Source organism: Rhinolophus sinicus, linkage group LG01 (assembly GCF_036562045.2).
Source record: "Rhinolophus sinicus isolate RSC01 linkage group LG01, ASM3656204v1, whole genome shotgun sequence".
In the NCBI taxonomy this organism is placed as follows: Eukaryota; Metazoa; Chordata; class Mammalia; order Chiroptera; family Rhinolophidae; genus Rhinolophus; species Rhinolophus sinicus.
This window is the reverse complement of record NC_133751.1, coordinates 53143163-53160464: the sequence shown is the minus strand read 5'-3', so window position 1 is coordinate 53160464 and position 17302 is coordinate 53143163. Positions and strand designations below refer to the sequence as shown.

The 17302-nt window shown below is 36.9% G+C and overlaps 1 protein-coding gene across 16 annotated transcripts in view; it reads right to left on the bottom strand.

Annotated features, from left to right (window-relative positions):
* IL1RAP (interleukin 1 receptor accessory protein) overlaps positions 1–17302 on the bottom strand; it is a 127761-nt gene that overhangs the window by 72488 nt on the left and 37971 nt on the right. For 11 of the 16 annotated variants that reach the window (XM_074329428.1, XM_074329425.1, XM_074329433.1 and 8 more), the window contains exons 2-3: positions 15399–15507; positions 4926–4998 (exon numbers count right to left, since the gene is read on the bottom strand). In XM_074329428.1, coding sequence (XP_074185529.1) covers positions 4926–4998; positions 15399–15401 — 76 coding nt within the window. In that variant the 5' untranslated portion in view covers positions 15402–15507. The remainder of the gene's footprint in view (positions 1–4925; positions 4999–15398; positions 15508–17302) is intronic. The other 5 variants (XM_019743144.2, XM_074329498.1, XM_019743146.2 and 2 more) reach the window with 1 other exon arrangement.

Below are 17302 nucleotides of genomic sequence, written 5' to 3'. Positions count from 1 at the left end.
AGAACCATTACATAGCATTAAATATATTACATGTCCTTACAAAAGTGAATAACACAAAACTTAAAAAGAAGAAAGAAGTAGCCAACTATATCTAAAATTTATCAAACACAAATATTTTCTTTCTCTTCTACAGTCTGTTCCCAACCTCCCTTTCCAGCTTGGCTTCTAAATTGCCATCACATTACTACTTCAGTTGCACCGCTCTACTCTGTTCCCAAATTAAAGACATATTTTCTCCTCCAAAGAGCGATGGTACTTTGATTGAGAAGTCGTTCCCAATACCTCCCTACAGGAGAAAACTTCTCGGCTCTCAGGGCATTCTGTTTGGTATTTATTTTTCCTTCCTTCTCTCAGACTTTACCATATAATAAGAACCTTCCCTTATTTGCCCTGGATTCTATAATATAAAACGGTCAAGCATATGATCTTTAGAATGAAGTGAAATCACTGTATGATAAACACTTGTCATTAGAAATCACTTAAGTAAATAGGAAGAGCATATGCTCTGCATGCCCGTGAGGTATAATAATATCAACAAACCTCTTTAATAAAAAAGCAACAAGGCAGAATTAGTTGGGGCTTTGCTGCTGTGGGTTGGTTGGTTGGTTTGGTTTATAGGTAAAGACACAGTGACAGAATGAGTAGACGTCTTCTTTAACATCATTCAACAACTCACAAAGTGATAGTCATGACTTAAACCAATGTCTCTTGATTCCTGGTAAACCACTAAGTTTTTACTTATTTATTTTGCATAGTGTAATTCACTCTCAATTATCCAAAAGAATAATTCCACCCTCTGCAAATTTCTTATAAAGAATGGGAAAGAAATTGGGATTTTTATCTCCATTAGCAGAATAAAGTCTTGAAGGAAGGCAATGTGGAATAAAGGAAAGAGCTCTGCTTTTGGAGCCAAGGCAGCCTTGGAATCCCAGCTCTAACAGGCATGCCAACATGAGCACTGTTAACTCAGGCCATCTCCCTGGCTCTTTATTTCCTACCACAAAACAGGTGTAAGAATCTAAGAATCTCTAGCTTCCTCCCCTCCCCCGCACAGTGTTTTCTGTGAAGTAAATGATAACATGTGAAACCTAGCCCTACAACTGGCACACAGTCAACTGTTTGTTGACTTTTAAATAAAAAGCTATATTCAAAGACCTGTATGTATGTGCACACTTGGAGAAGAAAATGCATCGCTATCATTTTTATGTGGTCTGTGTACTAAATAACTTTGATATGGCAATATTTTTTAAATTCACCATATAATATGTGGTACCATTCTCACTCTCTCTCCAACTTAGAATCACAAGTTCCTAATATTTATTTCTACTCTAAAGGCAGCTTTAATGGCTTGACTTTCTAACATGCTGCCAACGAAACACCAAAAGAGAAATATGTCAAGGTTTGCTTTTGGAATTCTTGCAAAGGAGAACTTCTTCGGGTTTAGTATGGGAAATGTTTCATACTACAACAAGCAAAAGTAGGAATACTGAGTTTTGACCTTACATTACAGAGATTTTACTCTTTAAAAAGTAATATCTTAAGGGGGGTTGAGGGGTGAAAATACTCCTTATCTGAAAAGCACAGAAACCTATTACTGAGTTGTTCTTTAACAGTTAGCAAAAACTATAACCCCTCTGCATCTTCTTTCTGAATTGTTTATACACTAGTAGACTCCAAGGGGGAGTCTATTTAGTAAAAATAGCATGCATCTTGGGAACTGAGGAAATAGTTGAAGTCACAATTATGCTAAATATTAGCTGTGGGACTTTGGCTAATTCATTTAACTGCTTAGATCCTTTTTTTTTTTTTTTTTTTTTTTTTGTCTTATTCAAAAAGGGGGGTTATGATAGCCTGACTACTCCAGGGTCTGGATGTGAGAGTCAAATGACATAGAATGCATAAAATGCAAAGTGTTTTCTTAGCAAAGGGAGCTTTATTATTACCACTGTAACTACCACATTATAATTATATTATCACTATTATAATTATGCAAGCTTTAGTTCCTTAAAAGAAAGTAAATGCTTGCTTTTAATTATTTGCTTTTATCACCACCTGAGATGAAAATGATGCTCCCCTGTTCCCGAGCAAATAAGGAAATCATAGTACTGCTACCAGAAAGGCTATATTCGGAAGTCAGAATTGCGTGGTTTGACGTCCAATTCACTGCACTGGAAACACACTGCATGGAACTAAAGTTCTTACGTTGTTATGGTTCCTTTCTTAAATTTGGGGCTTCCCTGAAGAGGAAGTGCCACACCCAAGGGCCCAGAACAAGAGGAAACTCTTACTATTATCATGTACATTTACAGTGCTCTAGGGTTTTCAGGCTATTTCTCCTTTATTCTTCACATTAATCTTGTGATTCCATTAAGATGGGTACCTGAAGCCCAGGAAGAGCTTCATGAAAGACCAAGAATCCGCTGGCATCAACATCACTGTCAGAGGCAATACATTGATCCATGAGAGGCTGGTTGATCCCCTAGCACGAGCAATGATCCCTTTTTTCCTAGTAGCCCAGAGCCAGTAGTCCCTTTTATTTTTGTTAGGAACACTTCCTTTTTTGTTCCTCTCCCTCCAACTAGGAAGTACATCACTGACACAGACACAATACACCTTTTCATAAGGAAGCAAATGAATATGTGCCAGATGGGCTGGGGGGATTACAGCATGTTTCCTGCTCCCATGGTGACTCAATGGGGCTGGTATGAGAACTTATCTTATTCATGAAGTCAGCTTCCCCAGCAGAATTATGACTCACAGTTTCCGGGTAGAAAGATCACTTTCCAACAGAATTTGGAATGGGCGGGGGGGGGGGGGGGGGCTCCTTGGATGGATTACAGTAAAGGTCATTAAGATAAGCAACACTGCTGGGACTTCTGGGGAGGTACCAGCACCCACTAACTTCTAAGACTTCACTGTTCCTTCAAAGAGTAATACGATCACTTCTCCCTTTTCCAGGATGAGGCAGCACATAAAACTACACTGACAAATTACTGCTATAAATCCAAACAAGTTCCATTATAAAATTGGCCAATTTGGCCAAAATGGATGTGAATGGTGAGATATAGCTATATCATCTATATCTATATCTCTATATCTATATCCATATCCATATCTATATATCTATATTATCTATATCTGTCTAGATATCAATATCTATACATAAATATTGTGTAGCCATAGATAGGTGGTAGATAGATAGATAGATAGATAGATAGATAGATAGATAGATAGAGACAGAGGAGAAAGAATATAAGGAGAAGGAGAAGGAAGGAAGGAAAGGAGAGAAGAGGAAGTCAGAGGGTTGGGGGAAGGAAAAAGAGGAGGAAAAAGAAGAAACAGGGGGAAGGGGAAACAAAGAGGAGAGAACATAAATAGTTAATATCAAGAAATAATAAGTGTTAAAAAAGAAATTATAAGTGTTATGAAGAAAACTAAAGCAGGATAGAGGGATAAACACTGATTGGCAGAGCTATTTTAGTTAAGGTGGTTAAGGAAGGCCTCTCTAAGCAGATAACATTCAGGCATATAATTAAATAAGAACAAACTATAATCAGGGGTTATATTCAGCATATTTAAAAACCAGGACATCATGGCACTGACCAGTCAAATGGGACACTCAGTGGAGGAGGCCAGATGATTGTCTAAACAGGCAGTAGAGCTATAGACTACTGCATCCCAGCTGAATATCAGCCTTGGTTATAATATATGTTTTCCTCTGTGAAGACCCCAGGGGCCAACAAGATTGGAAGTTACCTCTACTTCTCTCAGCTTTGAGCTCCACTCTGTCCTAGTTAGACCCCGCCTTTAGTACTATGTTTGGTTTCCAATAAAGTGCCTTAAGTGACATAGCAAAACTAAAGCAAACCCACCCAGAAAAGATAATCAGGATGACACAAATCCATGCCATGTGACGAACAGATGAAGGCATATATTAGAGAACGTGGTCATGGTGATACAATCACTGTTTTAACATTTCTGAAGGCTTCTCAAATAGAAGAAGAGATAAAATAATGATAATCAAAGTATAGCCCATGGTCTTCAGGGGAATTATACATGGAAAGCTTTTTAAAATTAGAATACCTAGGTTCCTTGTATTAAAATTAGAAAACCAATGGATTACGTATTTTCTATTTAAATCAAGCAATTGAATCAAAGAAATGTAGGGAAATGACAAAATGCCAAATTTCAATTATATGTACTAAAATCTTTCAAAGAATTTGATCAGTCCAAAGACATAATGGGCTGCAGTTAGATAATTACTAGTTAGAGGTACTATAAAATAGTTCTGAACAGTAATTCTGGAGATGAGAGGAGACCTGAATAGATGGAATTTTAAGTTCCTTGTAACTGTGATTTCATATAATCCAGGTCCACGATGATTAAGTTTGGCTATTTAAATTCCATAAAGGCTTTGGCTGGCTCCCCTTATGAAGCAACCCCCAAAGAAAGAACAAATTTAATGGCAGGTCTTTCCTTTCCTACATATGCAGTGTGACAGAAACCCAACATTTGTTTGTTTTTATAAGGTCTCAAATCACCAAGGCCTCTCCACCACTGGCTCAAGTTTAGAAAACAGAGTTGTGTTACCATCACTATCTTTTTCTTTTCCCATAGGACCTGAGGTAAGGAAAAGAAGCAGTAGTCTAGTTGGCTTGGCTGTGAAGGTGATGGAAAATTCCTATATTTAATTATACACCAGAACACTGCCCTAAGTGCACTGTGTCCCATGAAGACTAGAGATGTCAGTGGTTCTTGCCATCATCAGAATTCTATGATTCTGTCAAATCAATGATTCTGTGCTACCACAGAAGACAATGGAAATAAACATTATGTTCTCTTAGCTCATTTTCAGAAAACAACTTGAGACATTACCCTAATGCATGATTTGTATTTCAATAGATTGTCAAAAGCCATTCACTTACCTGAGGCATCACTTTGTAGGATCCCATAGAAGTAGAGACTCATTATACACCATAGAAGTCCCATCTTGTCAACCTAAAAACAAAGGTAAGGGAGAGTACTTATTACTTTCAAGTGCTTAAATAATATTTAGTGCATATGCATGCTGACTACTGACTAGGAACTTTTCTAAGAAATTTACAATGTTAACAAATTTAACTATCAGAACCAACCAATAAGGTAGGCTTTTTGTTAAATATATACATATATATATATATATATATATATATATATATATATATATATATACAAAATTTAAAAATACATATGGGTGTGTGTGTATATATGTGTGTATATATATATATATATATATACATATATATATATGTATATATATATATACACACACATACATATATACATCTATGTACAGATAAGGACATTGAGACAAGTTTAAATAACACAACCAAGATCCTTTGGATAGAAAGTGGTAGAGTAATGATCAAACTCCAGCAGTCTGGTTCTAGAACTGTTCCTTAATCACTGGACTATAACTTCCTACTTAAAAAATACTCTCCAGATTTTTTTCATAACAGTCACATTTCTGGCAGTTAAATTCAATCTTCTTAACGCTCTTCACATTCCATTGGTTTATTCCCAATTGAAAATATTTTATAATCCAGGCACTTTTCCTACTTCATGATGAACAGAAAGTGTAGAAATCCTGAATTCAAATGTGGTCGGCAGTCTATCACATTCTGAATCTATAGTAAAGGGAAATATATAAACGTCACGCCCTGCTGTGCCCACTCTCCTCTTCTCACTGGAAAAGACAAATGATGAGGCTGGAATCCAATTTCTGTGATCTTTGGCCTTTCTGCTGATAACCAGCTGAAACAGCCCATGAGAAAGAACCATGTCCTTACATTTGGTTGTGTGATCTTTAATGCAGAAGGCCTGGCGATTTAACAACTCTGTGAAATATTTCTTTCCCTGCTACTCTAGACATATCTGGCCCCTGATAAAACCTCTCTAGGGTTATAAACACTGAAACCTGGACATTATTGAGAAATTCTATACTCAAGATCTCTGCTTCCTGTTTTAAACACAAAAGCCATCTATAAAGATGCTTACAGAGGTCTTGGAAACTTGTCCAGACCATATTTCTAGTAAACAACAGAGATGGAATTTATACCCACATATGCCTAACTACACATCTATTATCCTAAACATTAGTGTGTGCCACGAATTTCACAACGAGAGGGGCCTACCAGTCGAAAATGGTCAAAGAGCTATTTCTTAAATAGGGTGACTCTATAACAGCATTTAACATGGGGCACTTTTAAGAGTGTCACACTGAAACAAAAGGTATAACCTGGGCCTATCCAAACAAACCAGAGGGTGTGGTCACTTTAAAGAACAATGCAAGTAAGTTTCCAACACCTGTTACCTCTCTTGACTACACATCATCAAAAATCTCTGGTTCATATTGTTCTTCCTTCTTTAGCACTACTGTCCTAAAAGAAGTTGATTACACAAATCACAGGTGAATTTATTCTACCTTAAACAACTGATTTATCTCAGAGGTTAAAGGTCTCTTTCTTATCACCACCATTTCCTTCCAATTCTTACACCATTACCTTGGGGAACTCTTCTCCCTATCAGTCATTCATGTATTCAGTAAAACATGTACTGAACAATTTCTATTTATTAGTCACTATGATATAATTGCAGGGGCCTCTGGTAAGTTAAGTATAGGGCCTCCTCTGAAGGTACTTCTCCCCCATAGAGGAGTTAAACCACATGCAAATCACTTCAGCATCATCAACAATGAACAATAAGCACGCAGAGACACTATCGGATATGCAAAGATTTATCAGACAGAAGTTCTAGCACTAGGCAGAGTCTAGCAGAAATTTAACATGTGTACAAAAAAATAACTGCAATACAAAGTAACAGTGATAACAATAGTCAGAGAGAAACAGATACATGTTGCTGAAGATTAGCAAAAGAAAGAGATGACTCCAGCTAAAACGATGACTAATCAGAAGCCGTAGCTTTTGAACTGAGCAAGAACTGGTTTGGCAATTTAGAAGTGAAGTGGAAGGAAATTGTGTGGGGAAGGAAGCTCAGTGGAGAATGATGCGCCAAGATAGGGAAAACATGGACCGTAAGTAGGAAATAGTCTATAAATAATTCAGTTTGGCTCAAGTACAGGGTATTAGGAAAAGAACTATAGAAGACTTTGTGGGAAAGCAGAGAGTGTTAGGATCACCATATAACAAGGCCGTGAATAGCAGGCTAAGAAGAACTTGGGATTTAATTTAAACAGCAAATAGGGAATCACTAAGGTTCTGATTAGAGGAGTGATATGGTCATCAACTTCTGCCTGATGGAGATCATTCTTCCAGGCACAAATTGGGTGGATTGTCAGTAAATTCGGTCTTGAAATCATTTTTTGCTCCTGAGTCTATCAACACAATAATTGTTATCCTCCTAGCTTTGTGTCATCCATAAACTTGCTCAGTATGCCACTTATGTCCTCATCCACATCATTAATAAAAGTAATTAATAATTCTGCATTAAACCTTGTCGGTAGAGAACAATTAGATATTTCATTGCAAATTCAGGGCACAGTACTTTTAGCCCCAATACTATTCCTAAAGCAACACTTAGAAGACATTCTAATTAGTGTGATTGAGGACCATAATTGATATTCTCATGAGTAACCGGATTATGCCAGAGGCAGCAAGGAGTCAGGTCACCAAGGTAAAGCTAATCTAAAGATAACCTGTGTGCAAACACAAATCCTGCCCTGTGATGAATTAGAAATAAGCATGAAAAAAATTTTGTATGTGTAGACTGGTTTACACAGACTAACCAAGGTTTGTGGGAGGCGGCTGGCTAGCCTGAGACATCTCCAAGAAGGCAGGTTCATTTAACATCGACTTGTATTCTGCTTCGGAATTTTATTCTTGGAACTAGTAATACACTTTCGTTCTTGTTTCTTGAGGGGAGGGAGCATTGAGTACTTTCAGAGACGGAGAAACTGTCAGAAAGCAAAGAAACCTACCTGCTTAATAACGCATGGCTTCTCATAGTCCGAATTACAACCTAGCTTTAGATTACTGTGATGGGGTTTAACAGACTCCGCCCTTGCTTCAGAGGATTGGAACCTACATATAATAAATTTCCAGTCAGCCTTTCCTGCATTATCCATTTTATTTACTATACGATCATTTTCGTACTTTTCCTCTGAGGTATTGATACTTCTCCCATATTTCATACCATTGTTTCCTGGTATATCAACTTGGATGCTTATATCACCTGGCGAGAAGTTTCAAATATGTACTTAGTTCTATGTAATCGACAACAATGTTAATGATAATTGTTAACACGTGCTCAGCACTTTAATATTGAACCCTGCATATGAATCTTTCTTTTGTCTGCATTCTCTAGGCTTAATAAGTGTCAGGATCTCCTTATGCCTGAGTTAGCCCTGACCATGGCATCTCTCACTGGGCTAGCGGGTAATAGGGTAGAACTACATTTGTGGCCCTACATACTGTCATTTTTCTGATTTACCATTTGTTTAGCCTTCCTTCCACCCAGCAGCATTTCACCAGGCCACAGGACTAGATTTCTTCCTCAGTTTCCTGATTTCACATATAGCTCCATACTCAGATCACAGCTACTCTTTGAAGCCCATCAGCCTGGTTGGGTCTTGGGCTTTCAACCTGGTGTTTGTCAGCCCTCTTTCCCATGAGCCTGCATCTTGTACTCTGTAAAGTCTTGCTCCGGGCTGGATAAGCCTCCTGTAACCAAGCAGCTGCTATCACCTGCTTCATTCTTGGTCAACAGATGTCCTTTGCTGTGACCTGCCCACTGAAAACTCGGTCATTAACACCAAGACACCACATGGTCATCTCCAGGTGAGGTCAGCCCTGCAGCCACATCACATCCTTGAGTACTGATCCCATCCAGAGCCTTCTTTTTCCCTTCTCTAACTTACTGATGAAGTTTGAGCAGGTCTTGTACACCTACGACAAACAAGCCTTTGAATGACATATGACCAATTACTAATTATCCCACTAGAAAAGGAAATAGCATTTACTAAGATATTAATTTCATCACCAATCCTTATCTAGTTTTTTGAACCAAAAATAGCATCCTTGTGCAGAATATTTCAAAATCCAATATTTATCAGTAGACAAAATTTTGGCAAAGTGACATGACAGGATCTGATTCTGGGTAAAATGAAGTAAACATCTTGTCTTTCTCAAAAAATGCAGCTATAAACCTGGGCAGAATGTATGGAACAACTATTTGAGGATTCTAAAAAGTATATAATTGCACATTATTTTCAAGTAAACATAGAACATTCACCAAGATAAGCAATATCATGCACCATACATTACACCTCAACACATTTAAAAGAATTAAAAGTGTATTCTCTAACTATAGAATTAAACTAGAAATCAACAAAGGAAAAATAACAGGAACATCTCCAAACATTTAGAAATTAAGCAATATACTACTAAATAATCCATGGGTCAAAAAGAAAGTGTCAAGGGAAATTAGAAAATATTTTGAACTAAATAATAATGAAAATACACCATACTAAAATATTTGGGATATACAGGATACTTTGTAGCATTGAAGACTTGTGCTAGAAAAGAAGACCTTAAGTCTATAATCTAATCTTCATTCTTAAGAATTTAGAAAAAGTGAAAAAAAAAAAAAGCAAACCAAGCAAAATGAAGAAAATAATGAAGAGTAGAAATAAAAAAATTTAAAACAGAAAAAATCTAAAGAAAAAAATAAAATGAAAAGTTGGTACTTTGGAAAGGAACAATAAAATTGCTAAACCTCTAGCCAGGTGAACGAAGAAGGAAAAAAAAAAATGCACATATCAATAATATCATGAATGAAAGAGGGTATATCACTACTGATCACACAGGTAATAAGGCAATACTAAAAATTTTAGGCACATAAATTCCACAATTTAGGTGAAATGAACAAACATTTTAAAAACTAGAAGCCACCAAAGCTCACCCAAAATAAGATGGACAATTTGATCGGTCTTATTATTCTCAAAAAAAATTAAATTTGCAGTTAGAAACTTCCCAAAAAAGAAATTCCCAAGCTCCAGATAGTTTCACTGGTGAATTCTATCAAACATTTTAAAAATAGAAACATCAATTCTACATACTCTCTTCCAGAAAATAGAAGAGGACAAAACAGTTACCAATTCATTTTATGAGACAACATTACTCTGATTCTAAAAACTGCCATAGACAGCACAAACACACACACACACACACACACACACACACACACACACACACAAGCTAGAGACATCCCAAGCAGAATTTATCCCAGAAAGCAAGGATGATTTCAGTATTTGAAAACTCTAAGGAAGAGAAACCATATGATCATATCAATTGACCCAGGAAGAGCATTTGACAAAATTCAACATCCATTCATAATAAAAACTCTCAGCAAACTAAAAATAGAAGGGAACTTCCTCAAAGCAATAAAGAGCATCTACAAAAAAACCTAACAGCTAACATCGTATCATACGATGAAAGGCTGAATGCTTTTCCACTAAGGTCAGTAGCAAGGCGAGGGTATTCATTCTTAGCACTATTCAACAGCATACTGGAAGCCTTAATCAGGGCAATAAAGCTATTCATAGATCACATAATTTTGAACATAAAAAATTCTAAGGAAGCTATTAAAAATAGGACTAAATAAGTAAGGTCATCAAACATGTAGTCAACACACACAAAAATTAAACATATTGCTGTACACTAGTAATGAAAAATGGGAAATTTTTTTTTTAAGATTGGTTACAATAACTAAAAGAAAAAATGAAATGCGTTTAGCTAAAAGTCTAACCAAACTTGTATAAGATCTGTGTGCTGAAATTTATAAAATGTTAATGAAAGAAATCAAAGAAGACCTAAATAAATGGAAGTATGTGGTTGGCTGAGTGGCCCTATGCCCTAAATCCCTGGAACCTGTTATGTTACCTTACTTAGCAAAAGGAACTTGACAAATATAATTAAAGTTATGAACCTTAAAAAAGGGAGATTATACTAGATTACTCAGGTGAGCCCAATCTGTCACATGAGCCCTTAAAAGCAGATAACTTTCTCTGGTTAAAGTCAGAGAGATGCAGCAGAAGAATAAATCAGAAATGCAGGGCAAGAACTCAACAGGCCTTTGATATTTAAAGACAAATGCAGCAATATGTCAATGAATGCAGGTGGCTGTGGAGAGCTGAGAGAGACTTCCGTCTGACAGCCAGTGAGGAAATGGGAACCTCAGGCCTAGCCAAAGGAAATGAAATTCTGCCAATGACTTCGAGGTGTATTCTTCTCCAGCGCTCCCAAAAAAGAACACAGCCTAGCTGACACTTTAATTGTAGCCTGTAAGACCCAAAGCAGAGAACCAGATATGCCACATTGTATCTGGTCTTCTGACTCACAGAAACTGTGATATAATAAATATTGTTTTAAGCTACTAAGTGTCTGATAATTTATTACAGTAATAATAAAAAATAATACAAAAGACATACCATATTCATGGACTGAAAGACTCCATGTAGAAAAGATGTCAATTCTCCTCCAAATTAACTGACAGATTTAATGAAATTCCAATCGAAAATCCTACTAAGATTTGTTTATAAATTTAGACAAGCTGATCATAAAATTTATAGGGAAAGAAAATGCCTTAAATATTGAAAACCATTTTGAAAAAGAACAATGAATTTGTAGGAATCACACTACAAACAACCCAATTTTAAAATGTCAAGAATCTTAGAGATACTTTACCAAATAGGATACAGTAGTTCCCCCTCACCTGCGGTTTTACTTCCATGGTTTTAGTCACCCGAGGTCAAGAGTGGTTCAAAAATATTAAATGGGAAATTCCAGAAATAAACAATTCATAAATTTTAAATTGTATACCATTCTGAGTAGCATAATGCAATCTCTCACAGTCCCACTCCATCCGGCCTGTGAAGTGAATTGTCCCTTTGTCCAGAGTATCCACACTGTATATGCTACCTGCCCATCTGTCATTGAGCAGCCATCTTGGTTATCAGATTGACTATCATGGTATCTCAGTGCTTGTGTTCAGATAACCCTTGTTTTATTCACTAATGGCCTCAAACCACAAGAGTAGTGATGCTGGCAATTCAGATATGCCAAACAGAAGCCTAAAGTGCTTCTTTTAAATGAAAATGTATGTACGTATAGGGAAAAACATATATGCAGGGTTCAGTACTATCCATGATTTTGGGTATCTTCTGGGGGTCTTGGAACATATCCCCTTGCAGATAAGAGGGCACTGACTGTATTCAGAAAGTAAATTAACACATGAAATGATGTTCAACATTATTAACCATAGGGAAACGAAGATTAAAACCACAAAATTAGACACTACTACACACCTTTCAGGATAACTAAAGTAAGAAACATTGACAATACCATGTGCTAAAGAGAACACAGAACAACTGCTGGGACTACAAAATAGTACACAGCCTCTCTGGAAAACAACTTAGCAGTTTCTTATCAAGTTAAACATATTCTTGTTTTAGGATCTAGCAATCCCACTCCTAGGTATTTACCCAAAAGAAGCGGAAACTTATGTTCACACAAAAACCTATATACAAATGTTTACAGCAGCTGTGTTATTAATTGCCACAAACTGGAAACAACTCAAATGTCCTTCAACAGGCAAATGGATAAACAAACTCTGGGACATCCAAAAAATAGACTACTTTTCAGCAATACAAAGCAATGAGCTGTTGATAACAACTTGGATGAATCTCAAAAGCATTATGCTAAGTGAAAAAAGCCCATCTCAGTAGGTTAAGAACTGTCCAGTTCCATTTAAATGACATTCCCAAAAGACAAAATTAGAGTGACAGAGAACAAATCAGGGGCTAGAGATATTAGGTTGGTGCAAATGTAATTGCGGGTTTTGCAATGTTGAAATTTGCCTTTGACATTGGAACACATTCTTAAATAAATGTGGTTATGTTATACATCATTTTAATGCACATTTCTCATGTTCTGTCTTTTTGCTAATGACTTATTACTTGCTGTTTATTTTATATGTATTTTAGACTATGGAAATGATGTTAGACAAACAGCAAATTTGAGCTCTTTTCTTATTCGAGCTCAGAATGGGTAACAAAGCAGTGGAGACAACTGGCAACATCAACAACGCATTTGGCCCAGTAACTGCTAAGGAACGTACAGTGCAGTGGTGGTTCAAAAGGTTTTGCAAAGGAGATGAGAGTCTTGAAGATGAGAAGCATAGTGTCCAGCCATCGGAAGTTGACAATGACCAATTGAGGGCAATTACCAAAGCTGATCTTACAACTACAGGTGGAGCTGCCGAAGAACTCAATGTCGACCATTCTATGGTTGTTCGGCATTTGAAGCAAATTGGAAAAGTGAAAAAGCTCGATAAATGGGTGTCTCATGAGAAGACTGAAAAAAAAACAACAAAAACCATCGTTCTGAAGTCTCGTCTTCTCTTATTCTACTCAACAACAACGAACCATTTCTTGATCGGATTGTGATGTGCAACAAAAAGTGGATTTTATAGGACAACCGGCGATGACCAGCTCAGTGGTTGGACCTAGAAGAAGCTCCAAAGCACTTCTCAAAGCCAAATTTGCACCAAAAAAAAAAAGGTCATGGTCACTGTTTGGTGGTCTGCTGCCAGTCTGATCCACTACAGCTTTCTGAATCCTGGCAAAAGCATGACATCTGAGAAGTATGTTTAGCAAATCGATAAGATGCACCAAAAACTGCAACACCTACAGCCAGCTTTGGACAACAGAAAGGGCCCAATTCTTCTCCACGACAGCGCCTGACTGTACATCGCACAACCAATGCTTCAAAAGTTGAACGAATTGTGCTACAAAGTTTTGCTTCATCCACCATATTCACCTGATTTCTTTCCAACTGACTATCATTTCTTCAAGCATCTCAACAACTTTTTGCCGGGAAAACACTTCCACAACCAGCAGGATGCAGAATGTACTTTCCAAGAGTTCATCGAATCCTGAAGCACAGATTTTTATGGTACAGGAATAAACAAACTTATTTCTCATTGGCAAAGATGTGTTGATTGTAATGGTTCCTATTTTGATTAATAAAGATGTGTTTGAGCCTAGTTATAATGATTTAAAATTCACGGTCCAAAAACCACATTTACTTCTGCATCAACCTAATAAATAGTAGGAGGGTATGACTCTAAAGGTATAACACTAGGGAGTCATTTGGGGGACAGGACAGTACTGTATCTTAATTGGGACAGTGACTAAATGAGTCTATATAAGAGTTACTACTCATAAAGCTGGATTTCAAAAATAAAGTCCATTTTATTGCATGTTAATTAAAAATATTTTTAAAGTGGTATAATTTTTCTTTTTTAAAAAGCTCCACAAATGATTTGTGAACCCTTTTACACAGTCTAAATAAATGAAAGCTGTTTTAACCAAAATACGGTTTCTATTTTCAACATTTACTTTGAAAATAACATAGCCCTGTTGTTAAGTACTGAATGTTCCAGAAAAGTCTAGCGGTACAGGCACATAGAGAGATCAATGAACTGCCCCAACTTTCAGCCTATCAAGCCAGTGTTGCTAATCTTGATACAACGGCAGAGTCAAAGTTCATACCAAAAAACATTACCACACTCCTCTTAGATACCTCTTCCCCTTTCTTACTAAATAGCTTCAAAGAGTTTGGAACTCTGAGAAGACATATATAACACAATATACCACCTGCCCTCTTTAGAAGCTTGGAATAGGATGTGAGCAGATTGATTTCCTTTCATCCCTTAATATCCTGAATAGGAACATGCTCTGTGAGGTGAGGGAAGAAATAACGTTAAGCCTCATCTTTCACAAGAGAGAACTAGAACTAGGTATTCAGTGGGATGAAGGTGAAAGAGAACTGAACTTGGAGATTTAAGCTTGACTGCTTGATCTCAGACAACCTCAGAGACGAGGAGAAGAATATTCACAGCAACCAGTTAGCTCAAGTTATAACCTGGTCAATGTGTTAATGACTAATTTAAGATTAACGTACTAGGCATTCATGGACACTTCTCAGTGAGAACAAGAGTGTCTTACTGTACCCTTTCCTTAGTGGGTAGACAATTTGATGATTAAGTATTCTGTACTTAGGGATACCAAGGGAGGGTTTTTTCATGGGGGTGATAGGAACCAATACCCACTTCATCAGTTATTTGGGAGGAGTGTCCTTGATAATTCCTATAGATTGATTAGCACTACTGTCCAGGAACATAAGTATCCCTCAATAAATACTTGTTAACATTAGCTCTTATTAAATGAGCTAATATATGTGAATCACCTGAGAAACTGTGGAGAAGCAGACAAATGTGAGCTACAATGAACTTATTTACAAAGAAGAGCCCAAGTTACTTGGTTTAAGTTAACCACTGACCATTGGGCAAAACTTGCCATGTCCTACACTTTGCACATACTAGTTCCAAGTTTATTGCTCTGTTCCCCAAATATTTCAGAGAAGATGGTCACGGTTGTACATCTTGCCTCTGTAATGTACAAAAAAGACAAGATTGTTATGATGTGCTCTACAGTGAAAATTTTTAAAAATTTATTTTTCAATTACAGTTGATATACAATATTATATCAGTTTCAGGTGTACAACGTAGTGATTAGACATTTATATACCTCATGAAGTGCTCACCCTGATAAATCTAGTATCCATCTGAGACAATGAAACTTGAACTTGGAAAAATTATGGTCCAGAAGGTTTCCCTTCCAGAATTCTCAAATACCTCAGCTTTTAGTGGAAGTAAAAACCTCTGTCCTAACTATCCCATCGGGTGGTTGTCGGATATCAAATGATGTGACACATAGAAGGAAACTTTGTAATTATAAAGTGCTATACTAAAATAAAGTGTTATCACATTGGTTTTATTATGGAATAAGCTAGACTTTTTGTTTGTTTGTTTAAATTTGAAAGAATCTGAAGGGGTGCTTAATTTATAACTTAATTTAATTTCTGGCTTACCTTTCTGGCTCTGACAGGGAGGCACAAGAGTGAGGCTTCTAAGTTCTATTTCTTAGTCAGTTGATGATTACATCATGATGTATTTACAAAAATCAATCAATCTGTACAGTTACCATTGATGTACTTTACTGTTAATATGTTATGCTTGTGTAAAAAAATTATGGAAAAACTTTTGCTTAATTGAAGTTAAAGGGTAGTTTAAAACAACAGGAGAGGGTTAGAAAAAGGCACAGGATAACATGTACAACCTTTTAAATCAAGAAAGCAGCTTAAAATCCAACACAGAATGTGACAAGGTGTCATGTCAGGGAACTTCAAGGCTGGGGAGAGGGGTAAGAATATTTGTGATGAATACTCGTATACTTCACATTTTTCTCATTCACACAACACATATGTATCAAGCTCTGGACAACATCGAAGAGAAAAGGAGGGAAGGGAAGTGTCCATGTCCTCATGGAGCCAGCGGTCCAGATGCAAGAGCAGTGCTGCCGCAGAGGTGTGTGAGAGTACAGAAGAGGGAGAAGTAGCTCACTGGGGAAATGGGATGTCATACGAGGTTCAGGTAGGGGATTGGGTGGTATTATAACCAGCAAAGACAGAAAACAGTCCTATCACCTTGTAGACTAAGATGTAGTCACCTCCAGGTTAGGAAATTCATTACTTTCCCCAGCATAGAAAAGCTTCTTAGCCATCCGAGTTTTCTCCTCTTAAATTTCATATAATGACATTGACACTAATAACCTCTCTAATTCAAAGGGATGGTCTGAAGATCACGATCCTGGCTGTGAGGCTCCCAAGAGAAAGACACCATCAGCACACTGTTAGAGAGGCCACAGGCAACAAAACTGCGGCCGAGTTTTCATAGATTTCTCCGTAAGGATGGTACACTCTCACTCCTGCATCTTACAGAATTGAATTTTGTTCAAATCAAGTATTTATTGAGCCCCTCTTTCATATACTTTAATAGAAACTGCAGTGTACAGAAATAAACACAACATTTCTTATAACCATAGATCACACAGTTTGGGAGCATAATCAGACTTATAAACACAAAAGAAAATATTTTTTAAAAAAGTGGTGAAGAGAACAAATAAATGATCAAGTACAACACAATCACGCCAAAGTACAGGATGACAACTATCATATCCCATAGTAAGCACTCTGCCAAAGGACTAAGTGGCCAAATTGATTTTGAAAAATAATATGTCCCATATCTTTCTTGGAGATTCACAGTACACATTAGCATTGTAAAAGCTCTGGTAACCTACCAAGTAAATGCTGTGGTTCATTTGTTTTAACACCACATTAACCAT